This window comes from Quercus lobata, chromosome 1 (assembly GCF_001633185.2).
Source record: "Quercus lobata isolate SW786 chromosome 1, ValleyOak3.0 Primary Assembly, whole genome shotgun sequence".
NCBI classification, from domain to species: domain Eukaryota; kingdom Viridiplantae; phylum Streptophyta; class Magnoliopsida; order Fagales; family Fagaceae; genus Quercus; species Quercus lobata.
In genome coordinates, this window is record NC_044904.1 from 43,938,720 (window position 1) to 43,956,841 (window position 18,122).

Here is an 18,122-nt window from a genome sequence, read left to right on the forward strand (position 1 = left end):
AAGTGACCGCGTATGAAGCCTACAGATGCAACCCCAACAGATTCTGCAGCCTCTTCCTCTCGACCCTCTTCCTCCTCTATCCCTTCTTCCTCATCTTGGGCCGCTGTTTCCCTTGTTAACATCATGGAGCAGCTTCAGCACATGCGTGTTGATTTTGGTAGTCATTTGGACCATCATCCGATGAGATGTGTTAGATGAACACTAGAATCGGTCGCATCGCTTGCCGCCAGTTTCGACTTGGTGGTTTTGTGCCCTCACCTTCACCGGAGCATGTTGAGGAGTCTTCTTCTTCGGATGGTAGAGATGATGATGATGCTTCTGGCTCTGGCTCTGAGTATGATAATGAGATGACGATCTCTCAGTGATACACCACTTGTGACAAAAAGGGGGAGTAGTTTTTGTAGATGAGAGTAGTCTCAGTGTTAGAGGAAGAGCTAACATAGGATTCACTAGTAGGAGGAGAGTGTTTTTAAGGGATGTAGTAAGGTTTTGATGTATTTTTCGTTGCATGTACCATGGTCTTGTGACCACTTTTATTACATACATTGTACTTCTTTAATATATATATGAGATGATGTATGTTTTTTTTTTCACATGTGTTATTTCTTTTCTATCTTTATACATATGTTTCTTCTTGTATACAACTTGTTTATGTTTCACACTTGATGCCTTGATGAATCTTGTTTAAGTGTTTTAGTTAAGATAGGTTGCAAGTCTACCATGCCATGATCTCTCTTCTTGCAAAGTTTTTCAAGAGTTCGTGTTAGGGTTAGACTTATGTACTTTTGTATATTATGAGATAGTTGTGTTAGACTTCTCTCATAATTGCTTTTTGTGATTTTGTCACAGATTACTAAAGAGGGAGATTATTAGGGTCATATTTTTGTAATCGGTTAATCTTTTGATAAAATGCACTTTACTTGTAATTGGATAAATCTAAAATGGGTTTAGTACTTCAAGAAACATGTTGTTCAAGTCAAGTATTAAAGACATGAAGATTGGTCCAAAAAACAAGTAAATAAAAGTTGTTCATTAAGTCTCGATAGATGCCTGCTATTGAGACTTAATATGAAGCTTGATAGATAGCTCAACAGAAACTCGATCTATTAAGAACTACGATTTCAAAATTTCCAGATCTGAAATTCGGCCTGTCTTATGTATTTATGTAGGGTTTCTTTTCTCACAACCCTAAACATATATAAAACTTATTTTAAAGGCCGTCATAAACAGATACAAAGACCAAAAGACTTATTTTCTCTGTGTGAAGCTACTGCATTTGTACGTCATAGGGTTTTGTAATTAAGTGCTTCTAGATCTTCATTGTTGATGAAGTGAAGAACTTTGTAGCTAACAACATTTGTTCGAGTTGCTGGAGTTAGTCACGCACTTGGGATCCATGCAAAGGGTTAATCATAAATTGGGGGTTTGTGCATCAAAGGGAAAGAAAGCTACTACAAGATCAAGTTCAATTGGGTATTGGAGTAAAGGTTTAACTGTAGATTGATATTTCGGGATAGGTTAGGGTAGTTGGTAAGATTCCTTATACTTGTAACCGCTTGATTGTTGATTAGTGGATTTTTGGGAGTGGTGACCTTAAAATCACCTGGTAGGGATTTTTGCCTTGCAAGGTTTTCCTCATTTGTCAACAAATTATTGTGTTCAATTTATTTTCCGCTGAACTTAGTATTTTTGGTGATTTGTTGGTGCCTTCAATTTTGTTTGCATGCAATTGAACCTAATTAATCGACTTGGGTAATTGAATTAATTAACCAGGGTCAAGCTATCTTAACACAACAAATATGACTATTAGAAATTTTGAAAATATTATTGTTGGGAGATTTAAAAATATAACTGTTGGAAATTTGAAAAATATAGCCATTGGGAATGAATAGAGAAAGAATAAAGAAATATTAAGAAAAGAATAAAGAAATATTAAAGAAAGAATGAAGAAATAATATTTAAATGAGATAGAGAGCCTATTGAAAAGTGTATTTAAAATAGTAGGTAGGTAAAAGGTAAAAACAATTGTTCACACTCCAAAATGTACAAAAATTTGAAAAAACTGCTGGAAATGCTCTAAGCCTTTTCTTCAATTGGATAAAAACCATGGTCTTCAACAAAAACATGGAAATCCTTTTCTTACAAATCCAACCCCTTTTCTCACAAAGAATGCTTTTCAATCTTTTTTTAATCAACTTTTTCTTCACATTTTTATCGAGGAAAACTTCCCTCTTTTTACAAAAACCAAGAAAACCCTTTTTAAGTCTTTTACTAAAAAAATGCATAAACTTTGGTTTTTCAAACAATCTTGGTCATTTCTTAAAATAAATGGTTCACTCTTTTTAAGTAAGTTTTCAAAGTTTCCTTACATATTTGTGCATCACTCATTTTAAGCCCTTTTAGAATTTCATCTTTTAGAGGTTTGTGCCTATGGTTCAATTTCATTGAACCAATAGGCACCAATCAAGCTAACACATTCCCCCCTCCCCTTTGGCACTAATGTTTTGGTCCATTGTATTTGTATATGATAAATGAGAAAAATGGAAGATAAATTTGCTAAAAGGTGCTATCTTTATTACCCTCTCTTTTATTTTTATGTTGCAAATATTCACATGCTAAATATGTAATAAATAAATAATCACATGTTAAATTATATGTATTATTTTTTGGAACGCAGTAATCTTCACATGCTATGTACATATATTCAACATCCTTTGTTTGTAAATAATTCTTTGAAATAAATATTCCCATACTACGTTATAAATAAATAAATACTCACATGTGTGTGTATGTGTGTATTGTTTGTACAAAACATTTTTAAAAACAAAATGCCAAGTATCTAATTTTTTCACCAAAAAGATAACCTTAGAATTAAAATTAAAATGGGATACTTTCCTTTGGATAGGTGGTGTGGGGTACCTAACACCTTTCCCACACATAACCAAACTTCAAAGTCCAAAATCTTTGGTTGAGACTTTTGGTTTGCCTTAATTAATTAACAACCCTTAAAATTGGTTTTAGTTAATTAGGTAACTTTAAAAGAATTAGACAAATAGGTAACCAATCACACCTAACACAAAACCAATGATCGATGGCGACTCCTAAAATAAAAATAAGAAAAAGACTCTCTCTCTCTCTCTCACACACACACACACACCCACCTCACTGAGATTCTCAGTTTTGCCAAATTCAAAATCGATATTGATCGATACAACAACAAAATCGCAAGCAACCGATTGTGAAAGCAACAATCAGTGTGGTCAACTTTTTCGGTTCCTTACATCATCTATTTTATAAGAATCAAGAAATAAACTAGGGCAAAGAAATAGAGAACAAACCTGAAATATAAACCCAACCAAACTAAATCCAAGCAAAAGGAGTGGGAAGCATTGACGAGTATTCTGATCTCCAAGGGACTCTCATCTAAGAGATGAAGTTTGGTAAAAGAAATAGCTAAGAGATGAGTGGAGAGGGAGAGAGGGAGGGGAGGGGGCAACTGAATGAGAAAGAGATGTTAGTGTTTAGACGTTTAGTTTTAAATAAAACTCACAAGCCCAAAACGTCATTTTGATAATAGAAAGTTAAAAAAAATGAGAACTGCTCTTCAAAAGGTTAGAATATATGGAAGACACGCGCGATAACTGATAATTCCTTGGAAATCAGTAGGTTGAAAGTCTCGAGCGTTGATGATCTTAGGGCTTGATCCTGAAAAAACAAATACTAAGTCAGAGGGGACCGGTGGAGACCGGCCAAAAGTCCTCCGATGATAAAGTCAGTGAATTTGTGATTCCAAGTAAAAAGGAAGTGTTTTCTGAAAAAAAGTGTCTGAATGATCCTTACCTTCTCATCGATGAATGCTTATATAGCATATGTGAAACGGTTATCTGTTTAATAACCATTCCTATTGTCGAGGAGTCCGGAGGATTCGGAGGTAACTTCCATAACTGCCATGGAAGTTACCTTATTTGGACTTGTGTTCCGTAATGGTTAATGGAGAACTTGGCACATAGTAGTTCAACTCGTCCTTTACGCTCGGTGGAGATCAAAGTCGTCCAGAGTCCAACATGTTCAACCCAATGAACTCGTCCATCCTTTATTAAGGACGGACGAGGCTATTAGGGATGACTTTTCCTCCTGCATTCACTTTTTCCTAATTTCCTGTAGAGCTCGTCCGTCCAAACGTTTCGAAGGACGGACAAGCTTCTCATGGGACCTCGTCCGTCCGAAGACGGACGAGGTTATCAAGGACGCTTGAGATGATCATTTCATGTGTTTGGTTCGCCCTAGTCGATCTTTCATTGGACGAGCCATATGGACGAGTTCAGGAGTTGGTGTTTTTTGTAACACCATTAATAACCACTAAGGCAATATACATTTATGTAATATAATTTCGCTATAGTAATATATATCGGTCGGTTTTGGTTTGGTTTGGTACAATTTTCACTAAAATTACCAAACTTACCAATTTTAGTTTTAAAAAAATTTGAATCGAACTGATAAAAAACTGAAAATTTGGATTCGGTTTGGGTGATTTTGGTTGGTCCATTCGATTTGTTAGTTTTTTTGTTTTTTTTTTTTTTTTGTTTTTAGCCCTATTTTGACCTATACCTTCTTGTGGCCATTCTATTCAATATTCTTATATTACATGTAATCCTAATTTGTAGTCCTAATTAAAATATCATTACAATGCACTATATGTACCCTTAATTTTTCTAGGTTTTGGCTTGGGTTGAGTGCATTGTGTTGTACATTGAACGGATGTTGTCATATGTCAGCATTCTATTATTTATTTATTTTTTTTAATCTCTCTCAACAAAATAAATTTTATCTCACACTTATTTAATAAAGATTTTTTCGTTCCAAAAAAAATAAAAACAAAATAAAATAACATAGGTACTTGGACTAGTCTACTATTAGATACAGATAAATCCTCTCAAAAGGTCATCAAAAAAGGAAAACCAACACGGTAGCCGACTCTCTCTACCGAGGCCCCGACATTATTGATAGTAATTGAAATTCACATCTCTCGTTGCTCTCCATCTCTCCGAAACGCCAACAAAGACTAAACCAAAAAAGAAAAAAAAAACCTAACCCTAGATTTTGAGCACCTCGACCTCAATGGCCAGCGAATCCCATGACTCGCGTCGCAAGCACCGTCGTTCTTCTTCAGACGATGACGAAGCCGAGAAGTCATCGAAGCGCCACAAGCATCGTCACCACCACCACCGTCACCGCCACCGTAGCAAGAAACACGACGAGGAATCCAAACCCGAGGGTGAGGATACCAATCCCACTCCTCTTCCTCTTCCTACTGTTGCTAACAATTCTCAGCTCGAGGACGATGTGGAGGAGGGTGAGATTCTCGAAGACGAGGGTTTCGGTGGTGGCGAGATTGCGAAGAAGAAATTCGAGTCCGACGATGAGGCTGGGGAAATCGCGGCCGTTCATGTTCGCGATGAATCTGATAAGCTAAATCTGGTGTGTTCTTGCTGATTGTCCCTATCCTTGTTTTAGTTTTCTTTAATATTATTTTGCTTTCTGTTTGGTTGCTGAGAAAATTATGGATTTTCAAATTATAATTAGTTTTTTTGTTTTGGTTTTTCAATTCAAAAAACCTAACTTTTTTAAGATTCCGAAAACAAAGTGGTATTTGAGTTGTTTAATTAGGTTTCAGACAGTGGAATTTGAAAAAATCGAAGAAAATTTGATTGATATTTCTTCTCAGTGACCAAACAGGGGATTGTGCTATTTTGTGAATTTTGGATTTCATAATGAATTTGTTTTTATGAGAGGTTGTTAGAGTGACTGAGTCAGTGTCTCATACATTATGTAAAGAACCTGCTTGCACTAGACGAACATGAGTGAATTGCAAAAGAAGTTTCCCCTAGGCGTTTCAGTGAAGACTCATGGCTTACATTTAAATTTGTAAGAGCTAGTTACATGTTTTTACTTATTTTGCATATAGCCTAATTCTGATTTTGTTTTTATTTTTATAATTCTTTTGGGTATTAATTGGGTGATATGCTCTGCTAGTTTGTGCACTCAGTTTGTTATGTTCATTGCTTGCCAGGGACATTGTGCTGAGCATCGATCATCTGATCGTGAAGCTAGTCTTCACATGGAAGAGAGTGTGGGGAACAAGGGTACAAATTCAAAGACTTTTGGAGATGACAAGAGTGAAGATGATTTAATGATTAATTCCAAATTAGATAAGGAAGACAAAACATACCACCAGCACCATGAGGTTGGCTTTTTAAGAAATACATGTGTTGAACCTCAAGATGAATCTAGAGTAAACTCAAAGGGTCACGTCAATGGGGATTTGGGTCACGAGTCTAGAAAAGAGGAAAAGAAGTGGCTGAGGGAATCTAGGTCCCCTTCTAAAGGAATTGGTAAGCTGAAGAGTTACTATGATGATGAAAAGATTGAGGTTGAAGAAAGCATATTGAGCAATCATAGAAAGTCTTCTTCTCATAGCACAGAGGACCGTGGCGAAGTCCATACTAGGAGCAGATCTAGATCAATTGGTGCTAGGGAGAGATCTCGTTCCCGTAGCATGAGAGAAGAGGAGGCTCATTCAAAAAGAAGACGTTATCATGATTCTGATGCCTCATTATATGTTGATAAGGGCAAGTTTGAGTATGACTCTGACTATGAAAGAAAGGTTCGACGGAGTAGGGATGGACGACATGGTAGTAGAGATTTGGTAAGAGATGAGGAAAGGGACCGTAGTATTAGTCATAGTAGATATATTGGAGGAGAGGATTGGTATCGTAATCGGGCTGCACATGACAGGGAGAGGAGCATGGACAGGGATATGGATAAGGACGTGAGACGGGAAAAGGAAAGGGTTAGGGATAGTGAGATAGACAGGGCTCAGAGAAGGGACAGGGACAGGGACAGGGACAGAGGTGGGAGTAGGGACAGGGCCAGAGATATGGACAGGAAAAGGGATATGGAGCGAGATAGGAACAAGGAAAGAGAGGTGGGCAGGGATAGGAGAAGGGAGAAGGAAAGAGATAAAAACTGGGATAAAGAGGTGGATAGAGATGGGAAAAGGGAGAAGGAAAGTGATAGGAGCAGGGCTAGTGAAAGAGATAGAGATAGGGATAGAGAAAGGGAGAAGGATAGGGACAAAGGGAGGGAGAATGAGAGGGAGAGGAGAGATGATAGAAGTAGGAATAAGGATAGAGGTATTGTAAATGATTGGGAGAAGTATGAAAATCTTGAAGATGGCTATGACAATGGAAGATATAAACATTCTAGGCGCTCAAGACATGATGAAAAAGAATACAACCAGGATAGAACAAGAAAAAGTGATCCAGAAAAGGTTCCTAGTTTTAAGAGCAATCCATTGGAAGGATATAGAGACAAACAAAAAAGGTATTTTGAAAGAGGCTCTTCTGGCCAATCTGAACCCCCACCCCCCTCTTTTTTTCCCTCTTGGTTTAATTTTTTTCCCCTTTCCCCCCATTATATATTGATGCATATGCTTTATTTATTGGATGCAGAGATGAAGATGATCATGGAGACTACGAAGAAGCGACTGCATTGCAATTTGCTGAGCAGGAAGAGGAGGATCTCAACAGAATCAAGGAGGAGAGTCGAAGGCGAAGGCAAGCCATCCTAGAAAAATATAAGAGTCAGCAGCCACAGCAACCAAATGAACCACAGTCAGAAGATGTTAAGAAAGGTACATTGAATTTTTTTTTAGTGTATACTGATATTTTGATACTTGATATTACATTTATGTAGTTTGAAGCTCTGTTATAGGATCTTGACCCCTTACGAGTGCTCTTCTTGCTCAGATCAATTTAAGTTTGAGTTGATCTTGTTTATTGAACTTAGACTTGTTTAACTTAATGGATCTGACCTAATCTGGGCCAGCCCAGCTTGTTTCTCACCTTGCCTAAAAAATGCCACTTTCAAAATTGTCATTCATGTCATGTGCCATATCATACTTGTTCCTATAATTTGGAAACTTCTATATTAATGTGATTATATCAGTAGTATTCTCATTATGTGCGTAATCTGTTTGTCCCTTATTATTATTAATTTGGGGGTTATTGCAATTGTACCTGTATTAGCCGAATAAATTTGGAATTAACACTTCAACTGATGGTCCATGAAAGAATGTTGTGGTTTGATTGATCTGGAATGCCGTGGTCTTTTTCTCTGTATTTGGCTTGGAGTCCTTGGCCTATGATTGTTGTTGTTAGAGTCCAAGATATTTGGAAAGAAGTTGGCAGTGTTTAGATTACTTAGCTGGAGCAAATCCAGGCGAAGAATGGCTTCTTAATGTGCCTAGCATATTTCTTTCTTTATATATTCTTACTGAAACTTTATTTGTCATGTAGATTCAAATGTTTTACTTGCTAATTGCTCAAATTTTGTTTTCTGACTAGATAAGGAGCCTGCACATGATCCTGATAAATCAATAGCTGCTAATAATGTTGTTCCAGAAGTTGGTGATGGTCGGAATGATGTTGTAGATGACTATGTTGCTGAACCATCATTTTCTGTTGGGAAATCACCCCCACAGAATGGAGTTGCTGCTTTCGAGAAGACTTCTGGTGCTGGAGGCCTTGGCGAGGGTACTCCTAAGGTGTCTCCACTTTCTCTGAATTTTTTTGTATATCTTAAAAAGACTTGCATCCATCTATCAAAAAAAAAAAAAAAAAACTAAAATATAAAAACAAAAAACTTGCATCCATCTGTTCCTTGAATTTTATTTCTGACTTATTCTTAACGTGAATGGTATTATTGAGCACCTTAAATGCTTTTGGTAAGTGTATTGCAAACATTTTTAGACTTGAATTTTGAGTTCTTGGGGTTGTTTGAGTAATATAAATTTTATATATTTGTGCAGAGTGAGAGGTCAGATGACAAGTTCTGTGATGATATTTTTGGTGAGACCCCAACAGGAGTCCGCAAATCTGTAAGTTACTTCCATGATTATTTGTTCCTTGTTATCTGTTTATTGTCCTGTTGTTGCTCGTTAAGTTGGATACATTTTGGTCTGCCACTTAGTTGCGAGTTTAGGATACTGTACCATTCAGCCTGTATTACATAATCATTTACATTGAATTTTCTGTGCATTGAATTTAGTTTTGATTTAATCAATTACTTGTTTCTTATTAAAATAAAGTTGCGAGTTTAGTGAAGTAGTGTTCTGTCCATCTTTTGTTGATTATTAATTTTTTCTCCTGATTACATATCATTATGGTTCCAATGGCTATTAGATGCATTCGAGAATATCATGTCTTTATAAAGAGAATGAACAAATTAACCTTTGTGGTAACTGTTTATCATTGTGTTTTCCCTTTGGCCTTGTTTCATAATTTCTGTTATTGTCTATGCTAAATTTTTATTTTTACAATGTTGGTTTTTCCTTTATCTGATTGGCCTGCTTCATGTCATATAACACAATTTATATTATCTTTTGTACTTTCTCAAATATGATAAAATGATGTAGTGTGTGTTTGGGTATAGCTTATAAGCTAGCCTTTGCATCATCTTTTTTAAAACCTCATTTTTTTTTTCCTCTTTTTTTCGAAGTACAAGTATACTTTTGCATACTTTCAGCAAAAAACTAAATAAGTTGTTCCCAAACAAACACATAATGTTGTTATATTCGGAGCAGTAAGATTTTATTACTATCAAAGTTTAACCATTTACGTCCGGTGCTTATACGCTAAGTTTTTTTTGTTCTTTTTTATGCAGGGAAAAGGTGATGGTTTACGAATAGAAAGGAGTGGTCTTCATGACAACTGGGATGATGCAGAAGGGTATTATAGTAAGTATTATATCACTATTTGGTCATCTCTCTGTATTTATGTTGTTTTTTCTTTGTATTTTTGTCTGAGACTTTTTGTCCATTGTTGTTTGCATCTAATGGGTGCATTCAGAGATATTTACTGTCGCTTCCCCTCTTCCTTTATGCTTTGTTTGTAAATCACGAGTTTGTCCTTAGCCTATCTGAATCTTTATTCCTTGGTATCCATGTTTGGTTGAACTAAATAACATTTTCAATTGTAGAACTACGTTCCAGCAGTTTCTGTATTCTGTTATTTGTTTTGCCAAAATGAAGGCAACTGCACTTAAAATCAACACCTTAAGCCATTGGCATCTATAATCAAGTATTAAAATATCCTTTACCTTTCGGATATAATATCATCTAATGCCAATTTACGTGTTCTTTCTAATGGGGCAACATAGAGTACATTTTACTATTAAATTAAAACATAAATGGTGGATTTCTAATCACCCCTTTCCTTGGTTTAAGTTTAAATACCTTTTAGAATCAGAACTCCTATTGTGTCATTGCATGAAGCAATTGTTTTCATTTTATACTCTCTACTGATCAATATTTTGGAAGTTGACATTGTAAGAGAATTACATATCTACTGAAGCTTTCCTAGAGGAAAACCTTGAAACTCTTGGAAGTGATTGCTGTGTTGCTTGTTTAAATATGCATCAATCTTATGCCTTTTTTCTCCTATATATATTTTGCTTTTCTCATGTAATTATGATATTCATTTGCAGGCTACCGGTTTGGTGAAACACTTGATGGGCGATATGAAGTTATTGCTGCTCATGGGAAAGGTGTCTTTTCTACTGTAGTTCGTGCAAAGAATCTTAAGGCTGGTAATGGTGAACCAGAGGAAGTAGCCATAAAAATTATACGCAGTAATGATACAATGTGAGTCACCATTGTCCCACCCACTTGCCTCGGTTCTAATGTTGATTATTATTTTTTCGCTTATTCAATTTCTAGCCTTGTTGTCTTAATACATGCCATTGCCTCTTATGGACTAGGTACAAGACTGGTTTGGAGGAGCTGGTCATATTAAAGAAACTAGTTGGTGCAGATCCAGATGACAAGCGCCATTGTGTTCGGTTTCTTTCAAGTTTCAAGTACCGGAATCATCTTTGTCTAGTTTTTGAATCTCTTCATATGAATTTGCGAGAGGTTTTAAAGAAGTTTGGACGCAATATTGGCCTGAAGCTAACTGCTGTGAGAGCATATGCAAAGCAACTTTTTATTGCACTGAAACATCTTAGAAATTGTGGTGTTCTTCATTGTGATATAAAGCCGGATAATATGCTTGTAGGTTTTTGGCACCCTTTGATGATTTTACTTATCAAAAATTATTTATCTTTATAATCTGATATTTGTTTATATTTTCCAGGTAAATGAGGCAAAAAATGTGCTGAAGCTTTGTGACTTTGGCAATGCGATGTTTGCCGGTAAAAATGAAATTACACCATACCTTGTAAGCCGCTTTTATCGTGCCCCTGAAATAAGTAAGTTTTATGCATGAGCTATTATATTTAATTTATAAATGATGGAAAGGGATGTTTATGGTTGTTGAATGTGTTGTGTATGACTATTGTTCATTAAACTGTGTCTGAAACTGGCTATTTGTTTTGTAACGTTTCTGTTGCAGTTCTTGGTTTGACTTATGATCATCCAATGGATATGTGGTCTGTGGGTTGCTGTTTGTATGAGCTATATACAGGAAAGGTTCTCTTTCCAGGTCCTACAAACAATGACATGCTACGACTTCACATGGAATTGAAAGGCCCTTTCCCAAAGAAGATGCTCCGGAAGGCAAGTATTTGATTTTATTAGAGTTATAGCCCCAATTGTTAAGTTTTGAAGTTTGAATCCTTTTATTTTGCGATTTAGTAATGTGACTTTTTGTTTGGTATTTTTGTCAATGTAAGATATAATTGTCAAGTCCTTAATTGTACATATGTTCTATATCAATGCCTTGGTATGTGACTTTTTATGTTGCTTATTGCTTATGTGTGGGTTTTCTTCTTATAGGGAGCATTTACTGATCAGCATTTTGATCATGACCTGAATTTTCATGCTACGGAAGAGGATCCTGTCACAAAAAAGGTATGAGAATTGCATTTCTAATGTGTATTTATCTATTTCTAGTCGATCATGGTCCCTTTGTTTGTGCAGAGATATGAGAGATTATGTATACCTTTAATGCTGACTGAGCTTTTGGTTTCACTGTTGTAGACTATAAAGCGGATGATTTTTAACATAAAGCCAAAAGATATTGGATCTATTGTTGTGGGCTCTCCTGGTGAGGATCCAAAGATGTTAGCCAATTTTAAAGATCTTCTAGAAAAAGTTTTTGTGTTGGATCCAGACAAGAGGATGACAGTGTCACAAGCATTGACCCATCCGTTCATCACGGGCAAGTGAACCATGTTGCTGATTTTATGACTCCAGAAATGCTGTTCCGCTAGATATTTGTACATTATGATCTAATTCATTTTCAGTTTCTAATTACTGGGCATTATCTGTCTTCTCTGTGATGGCCTAAGAGCTTTCAACACAGTTTTGGCATGGTTGAAGTCAAAAGGGGGTGATGTTTGGTCTGGAGGACTCTTTACTGGCGGGTTCTTTCAGTGGATTGTACTGTTTCTATCGTAAGACAACTTGCCGAAGGCGTTTTTTTTTTTCCCTTGTAATCATTCTTGATCATGGCCATTTCGAAAAATCATTTATCTTTTTTCATTTCCCCGACTATGATTATATTTGTACTCCAAACTTGGTGGCTTCTATGGAATTTGTTGGAAAATCAATGATATTAAAATATCAATTCCTATGAGTTGGCAGAATGTACTTTTTTTGCTGCTGGAATAGTAAACTCCTCTCTTTTATATTCCCACTTCTCTTTCATAACGGTTGGGATAGTAATTTTAAATTGATTTAAGGCTTGCTCTACCTTCTTTCCATTCATATTATTGTTGTATTTTGTTACTTTTTGTGGCACCTTATTTTAGTTTTTTGGGTTCTGGAGAGTCTAATTTAGTTTTTCATTCAGGATGTCTGCCACTGCTTTGAGGCAACCCTCCAGTGCTTAGATGCTTAAAAGGCACCCAGGAGAAGGTATCTTGGTTTGTTTATGGGTGATTATTGTGACAGCATTAGAAGTCGATATTGTGATTTCTCTTTCAAATATTGTGTTTCTGTTGTCTTTAGAAATAGTTACTGGATTTTAATGGAATTCTGTTAAAAATTATTTGATTGCTTGTGTGTGTGTGATGGAGTGCATATGAGAAACATCAATTAGTACTTGGTATGTGTGACATAGTATTGTGTCAGTGACCTGAAAAGTTCGTGAGTACTATGATAGATAAAACTTGCATCAAAATTTAAAATGTACTCTGCTACCGAACTTGTGTCTGACCTGTATGAGCCATTTTCAGTGATGTGCAACTGTAGATTTTAGAGATAGTTTGTCTAGGCAGGTTGCATTTTTGGTGTAACAACCCTGTGTTGAGCACTTCTATTCTTAATTTTTTAGATTGGTTGTCTTTGCTTTAAATTTATGCTTATTTTAATGAAATTGCATTACATCTGATCCATGGTCTGGTCATTCTGGAGGCAATTGCACTGGAGTCTACGGCTGCAGGCTTGATGAACACAAATATATCAGGTTAGTAATGCATATAATTTCTTAATTTTTTCCTTGTACAATACCTATCCAAAAAAAAAAAAAGTTTTCCTTGTACAATAGAAGGTTAAAGACAATCTGATTTTTTATTTTGCTGAAAAGATTCAATGTCCTGATTTTACTTTCTGTGTGTTTTCAGGTTATGACTCCCATGCTCATGCAATTCTTGTATGTATTTTCTAATCCACTTTCTTGTTCATCTTTGTTTGTTTTGATACCATGATTGGTTTCTGATGTTTGTTTTAATGTGATATTAAAGTTTTGGTTTATGGCATGTCCCCTTCTAGATATTTGGCAAGCTCTGTAGATTATATTTTATGTGGGTTTAGATGTGGTTTATGGCATGTTCCTTTTGATCCTTGACTCATGCTTAAAATATATAATAGTGAATTTGTAAAAGAAGATTAATAATGAATAAGAAATTGCTAAAAGTGATTTTTTTTTTTTTTAAATGGTTACTCAAAAAATATTGTGCAAAACGGTTTTTTTAAAACTCCAAAAATGATGTTTCCAAGAAGTTTATAAGAAAATCTGGTAGCGAATTTGTAAATTAGTGAAAGTCACTCTTCAACACCTGATAACCACATTTCTTCTTTTCTTCTTTTTCTTCACGCTGTAAGACATGCACTCTTCCATTGAATTCCCTTTTGGAAAGGCTGCGATTGTTAGTGGGGAAAGCCCAAGGCAAGGTCTTTATTTTTATTTTTTTGTGGGGGAGGGGGGGCAATGAGGAGCACAAAAGTGATTGGGAACAATGGTTCCTCCAGGCCCAAACTAGCCACATAACGGTGGACTTGGGAGTGACAAGAGGAGCTAGACTTTTGAGGCAAAAGTGACAAAGACTGATACTGTGGACTGTGAGTTTGAGATTGGTGAGTAGACTTTGAATTTGGCATCATTGGAGGATTTATTGGCTTCTCTGGAATTGTTGGCCAAGATTTCTTGCTTGCAAGGGCCTTGGGGTTGCCTCAACTTCTTTCCGTGCATCGCCTTGGAAATCTATTTTGATCTCTTCCTGATCTGAGGATGAGGACTTGGATGATGATTTGAGCGGCCCCAGTTTTGGTCCATTGGGCTTCTACAATGGCAGAGAACCTCGTCAGTAATCACAAACCAAATTCACCCCAAATTGAAAAAAGAAATAAAAAAAATTAAAGAGGAAGAAATGAAAGATTGGAATGCAAGACTCAACCATCTTCCGCACTGTTTCATGGAAAAAAAACAGCAAGGTTGGTGTTGTCGCCATTGACACAAGGTTGGTTCTCACTGGCAATGTCAAAACTGAGACTCGCCAACTTCACCCAAATTATTCTTGGTGTTAATTGTACAAATCCACCCTAAACTATGGGGTTCTTGCACTTAACATCCCAAACTATGAAAAATTGCATTCACTGCAATTATAACAAAGCTTGCAAATTGCAACCTGTAGTCAAATTTACTATTAAACAAACAGTCATGTGCAAGTAACATGATTGTAAAAAAATTAGGCTCTGGCTGCTCTGTTGCCTCCTTCTAGTTCCTGTTCACCTACATCCTCTGTCACGTTAATGGTTCTGGCCACACCGTTTGGATTTCCTCCACTGCTGCTCTTGACATCTCCTCTGCCTCCCTTGATGACTTCTACATCCTCATCCTTAATGATCTTTATCAATACCAGTTTGTCCAGTGGGGCTATCCTGGCATATAGTAATGATTACCTTGAAAAGAATGATGTATTGAGGAATTTTTGAGCTTAGATAATGATAGGAATTTGAGGATTTATAGCTTGGGAGTGGGGCTTAAACTGCCAGATGCTCTCAATATCTCTATGCATGCTGTGCTGCTATCAGGAGTCAGTCAGGAAGTTAGTTTGGTCCACTGTCACCAGGCCCGTGTCACTTGGTCCCTAATTGGGTTTAGAAAGTCAGGATTTTTTTTAAGGGAGTTGAGGTCTAATTTCTGAAAGAGATGGCTGGGAAATTTGGTTTGTTTGGGAAATTAGTAAGTGTTATTTAGTAATTTAAAAAATGTTTTATGGCAAAAGGGAGAAGTCAATTCTTTTAGACTTACCCCATCTGCACATGACTGTTAGTTATAATATTAAATCTGACGATGAGGTGCAATTTGCAAGCTTTATAATAATTGTGGTGGTGATTGCAACTTTTCATAGTTAGGGATGCAAAGTGCAACTACCAGAGTATGGTGGATTTGTAAAATTAACCCTTATTTTCAGGGTTTTTTTTTTTTTTGGCAAAACTAATTTTTATTTTTTTAAATAAATTTTTATCAAAATGATTTTGACTTATATCCACGTTTTGTATTTTAAAAATGACAAAAAAAGCTTTTGGTTACAATTTCCAAACAAGCAAAGATTCCTCAAACCTTTTTCTTCTGATGCATTTTGATATTTACAATCTCAACCAAGACCTTTTGAAGGTATTCAGTGTGAGGAAGACTAATATGTACTATAGGATAATTTTCCTTGTGAAGCTAATCCTATTATTTTCTGTTATATGATTGATATTAGTCTTGGAATGTTGTTTGTTGATATTATAACGAATTCCCTGAATTTAATTAGCCTAAAATATCTCAAACCGAGTCTATCATAAAGTTGACATGTCTGTTGGTATTAAAACCAAGTTCCAGAGTTGAATTAGGTTAAACTAGCAGTCCATCATTCAACCAGTATTGAACACAAGATTGGGTACCCAAGATGCATGAATCATGTTTGGTATCTATAGTATGCTCAACTGAATTCAGCGAATAGTTAATGTCATAAGCATGTGATTGGCGTCTTTTGCTAAAAAAATGTGATCAATATAACAATAAATGTCCTAGTTGTAATATAATGTAAGTTTCAGTGATATCCAATATGATTTAGCATTTTATGTTTCCCATTACTTAGTTTTGTATGTTCTTAAAAGTAGTTTTTCCTTAGTTTCTAAGTTTATTATGTCTGTTCCGTTTTGTAATGATTCTTTATATTATATATATATATATATATATATATTTTGGTGTGTTCCTTTTCTCCTTAGTGGTTCTTTTCTTTCATTCTTATTGGGTGTTAAATATTTCGAACTCTTTGTGATCAATAAAAGAAGTATTTGTCCTTGTTATAATGATAATGTGAGTTTTAGTGATATACAATATGGTTTAGCATTTTATGGTTGCCATTACTTAGTTTTGTATGTTCTTAAAAAATATTTTTTCTTTAGTTGCTTAGTTTCCTATATCATTTCCATTTTGTCATGATTTTTTATATTATACATTTTTTTGGTGTGTTCCTTATTTATTTATTTATTTTTTATTTCCTTCGAGGTTCTTTTATTCTCTCATTCTTGTTGGGAGTTAAATATGTCTAATGCTACACTATGGAGAACTACTTTCCCCCTTATTGTGTTCCTTCATTTATTATTATTATTATTATATAAATAATTTGCTAGTGTTAAGGAATTTACCTATATTTTTTGAATGTGGTTTCCTTTACTAATTTGTGGCCGATCTACCATGCTGAACCCTCTTTTTTTGGTAATTATTTTACTGAACTTCATCACTCTTTTAACTCTATCTAAAAGCAAGCTGTTATGAAGAAAGTGATTTAGACCTTGGAAATATGCTCGGTTGACCGTTGAGGTTTCAGAGCTTTTGATTTAGGGTTTGTTGTGGTAGTGGAAACTGGAAAGATTATACTATTTGATAATTGATTAGTTAGGCTTGTAGGTAAAAGTGTTTATCGTATAAAGAACTTAAATCTGGCAGCAGCTGGTGTAGAGGCTTTAAGGTAGGTTTAATTGGTTGGATGTGAGATATAAGGTATGATTTAGATCTGAAAATAGGTGAAGGGAGAGCAAAGTGTAATGGGCTGTTCTGGGCCTTTCTGGCTCTGTGAACAGTATCACTAAATGTCATAAAAAAATTAGATTGTCTAGACCATGTGCTCAGTCACAAAATGTGTTTATATACCATTAAACATGCCCAATGTGTGATGGAGGCTTGTCTGGTCACTGGATTACTGCTGGGCTCAGGAGCTCTCGTTCAGAAAATATCATTTTCTTCCCTTACATGCGGTTTTTTTTTTTTTAATGGGAAAACAGGAGTCTATTCTAAATTGAGACATGAAGTTGTAAGGGTTGATTTGGCAATTTCCAACATGGAGATGTCTTCTTGCCCAAGTCGAGTTCTTGTTTTGGGTTGGTGAGTTTCCTGAAGTAGCTCAGGTTGGTTCTCATGTCTCACCCTAGATTGTTTTAAGATAGATCTTTCTGAGGTTTTAGAGAATAACCGCTGAGATACTTAGGGTTTTTATTGTATTTGGGGTTCAAGAATGAAAGAGGAGAGAAATTAAAGACAGCTGCGAAGTGAATCTTTTTTTTTTTGGGGGGGTCTCATGCTCTCTCCTGTTAGTCACATTGATGACATTTTAGCTTTTTGTTCCCTTCTTATAATTGCGTTCAGTGTTAACACAAATTTCCATTATAACACTGCGTTTGGAAGAATATATGGGCTCTTAGTGTTTGATAACTTCTAGGTGCTACATGAGTTTGGAAGAATATATTATCAGGACTACTAAACAACTTTTAGGCACTGCCTTCTCTCTGATTCAGCAAATTTCTGGGTGTCAAATAACACAGGACATTTGCGTTTGTTTATCTATACTCC

The 18,122-nt window shown here is 35.7% G+C and overlaps 1 protein-coding gene across 2 annotated transcripts; it reads left to right on the plus strand.

Annotated features, from left to right (window-relative positions):
- The first annotated feature begins 4,929 nt into the window (after window positions 1-4,929).
- LOC115990664 (serine/threonine-protein kinase prp4-like) lies at window positions 4,930-15,478 on the plus strand. 2 transcript variants are annotated; one of them, XM_031114480.1, is made up of 16 exons: window positions 5,297-5,478; window positions 5,836-5,925; window positions 6,071-7,383; window positions 7,512-7,693; window positions 8,406-8,605; window positions 8,870-8,938; window positions 9,724-9,796; window positions 10,546-10,702; window positions 10,819-11,110; window positions 11,193-11,307; window positions 11,451-11,614; window positions 11,834-11,908; window positions 12,038-12,453; window positions 12,852-12,916; window positions 13,415-13,466; window positions 13,624-15,478. In XM_031114480.1, exons 3-13 carry the CDS (start codon window positions 6,119-6,121, stop codon window positions 12,224-12,226), a joined length of 2,781 nt encoding a protein of 926 aa, XP_030970340.1. In that variant the 5' UTR covers window positions 5,297-5,478; window positions 5,836-5,925; window positions 6,071-6,118; the 3' UTR covers window positions 12,227-12,453; window positions 12,852-12,916; window positions 13,415-13,466; window positions 13,624-15,478. The 2 variants fall into 2 exon arrangements, with proteins under 2 accessions (XP_030970336.1, XP_030970340.1); XM_031114476.1 differs by lacking the exon at window positions 5,836-5,925 and having other exon boundaries at window positions 4,930-5,478.
- The last annotated feature ends 2,644 nt before the right edge of the window (window positions 15,479-18,122 follow it).

Bases quoted from the DNA above. Each gene is read 5' to 3' on its own strand.
- LOC115990664 (XM_031114476.1), top strand. From the start codon at position 5,119: ATGGCCAGCGAATCCCATGACTCGCGTCGCAAGCACCGTCGTTCTTCT. The intron at 5,479-6,070 runs GTGTGTTCTTGC...ATTGCTTGCCAG, and splicing joins AATCTGATAAGCTAAATCTG to GGACATTGTGCTGAGCATCG. The intron at 11,615-11,833 runs GCAAGTATTTGA...TTCTTCTTATAG, and splicing joins CAAAGAAGATGCTCCGGAAG to GGAGCATTTACTGATCAGCA.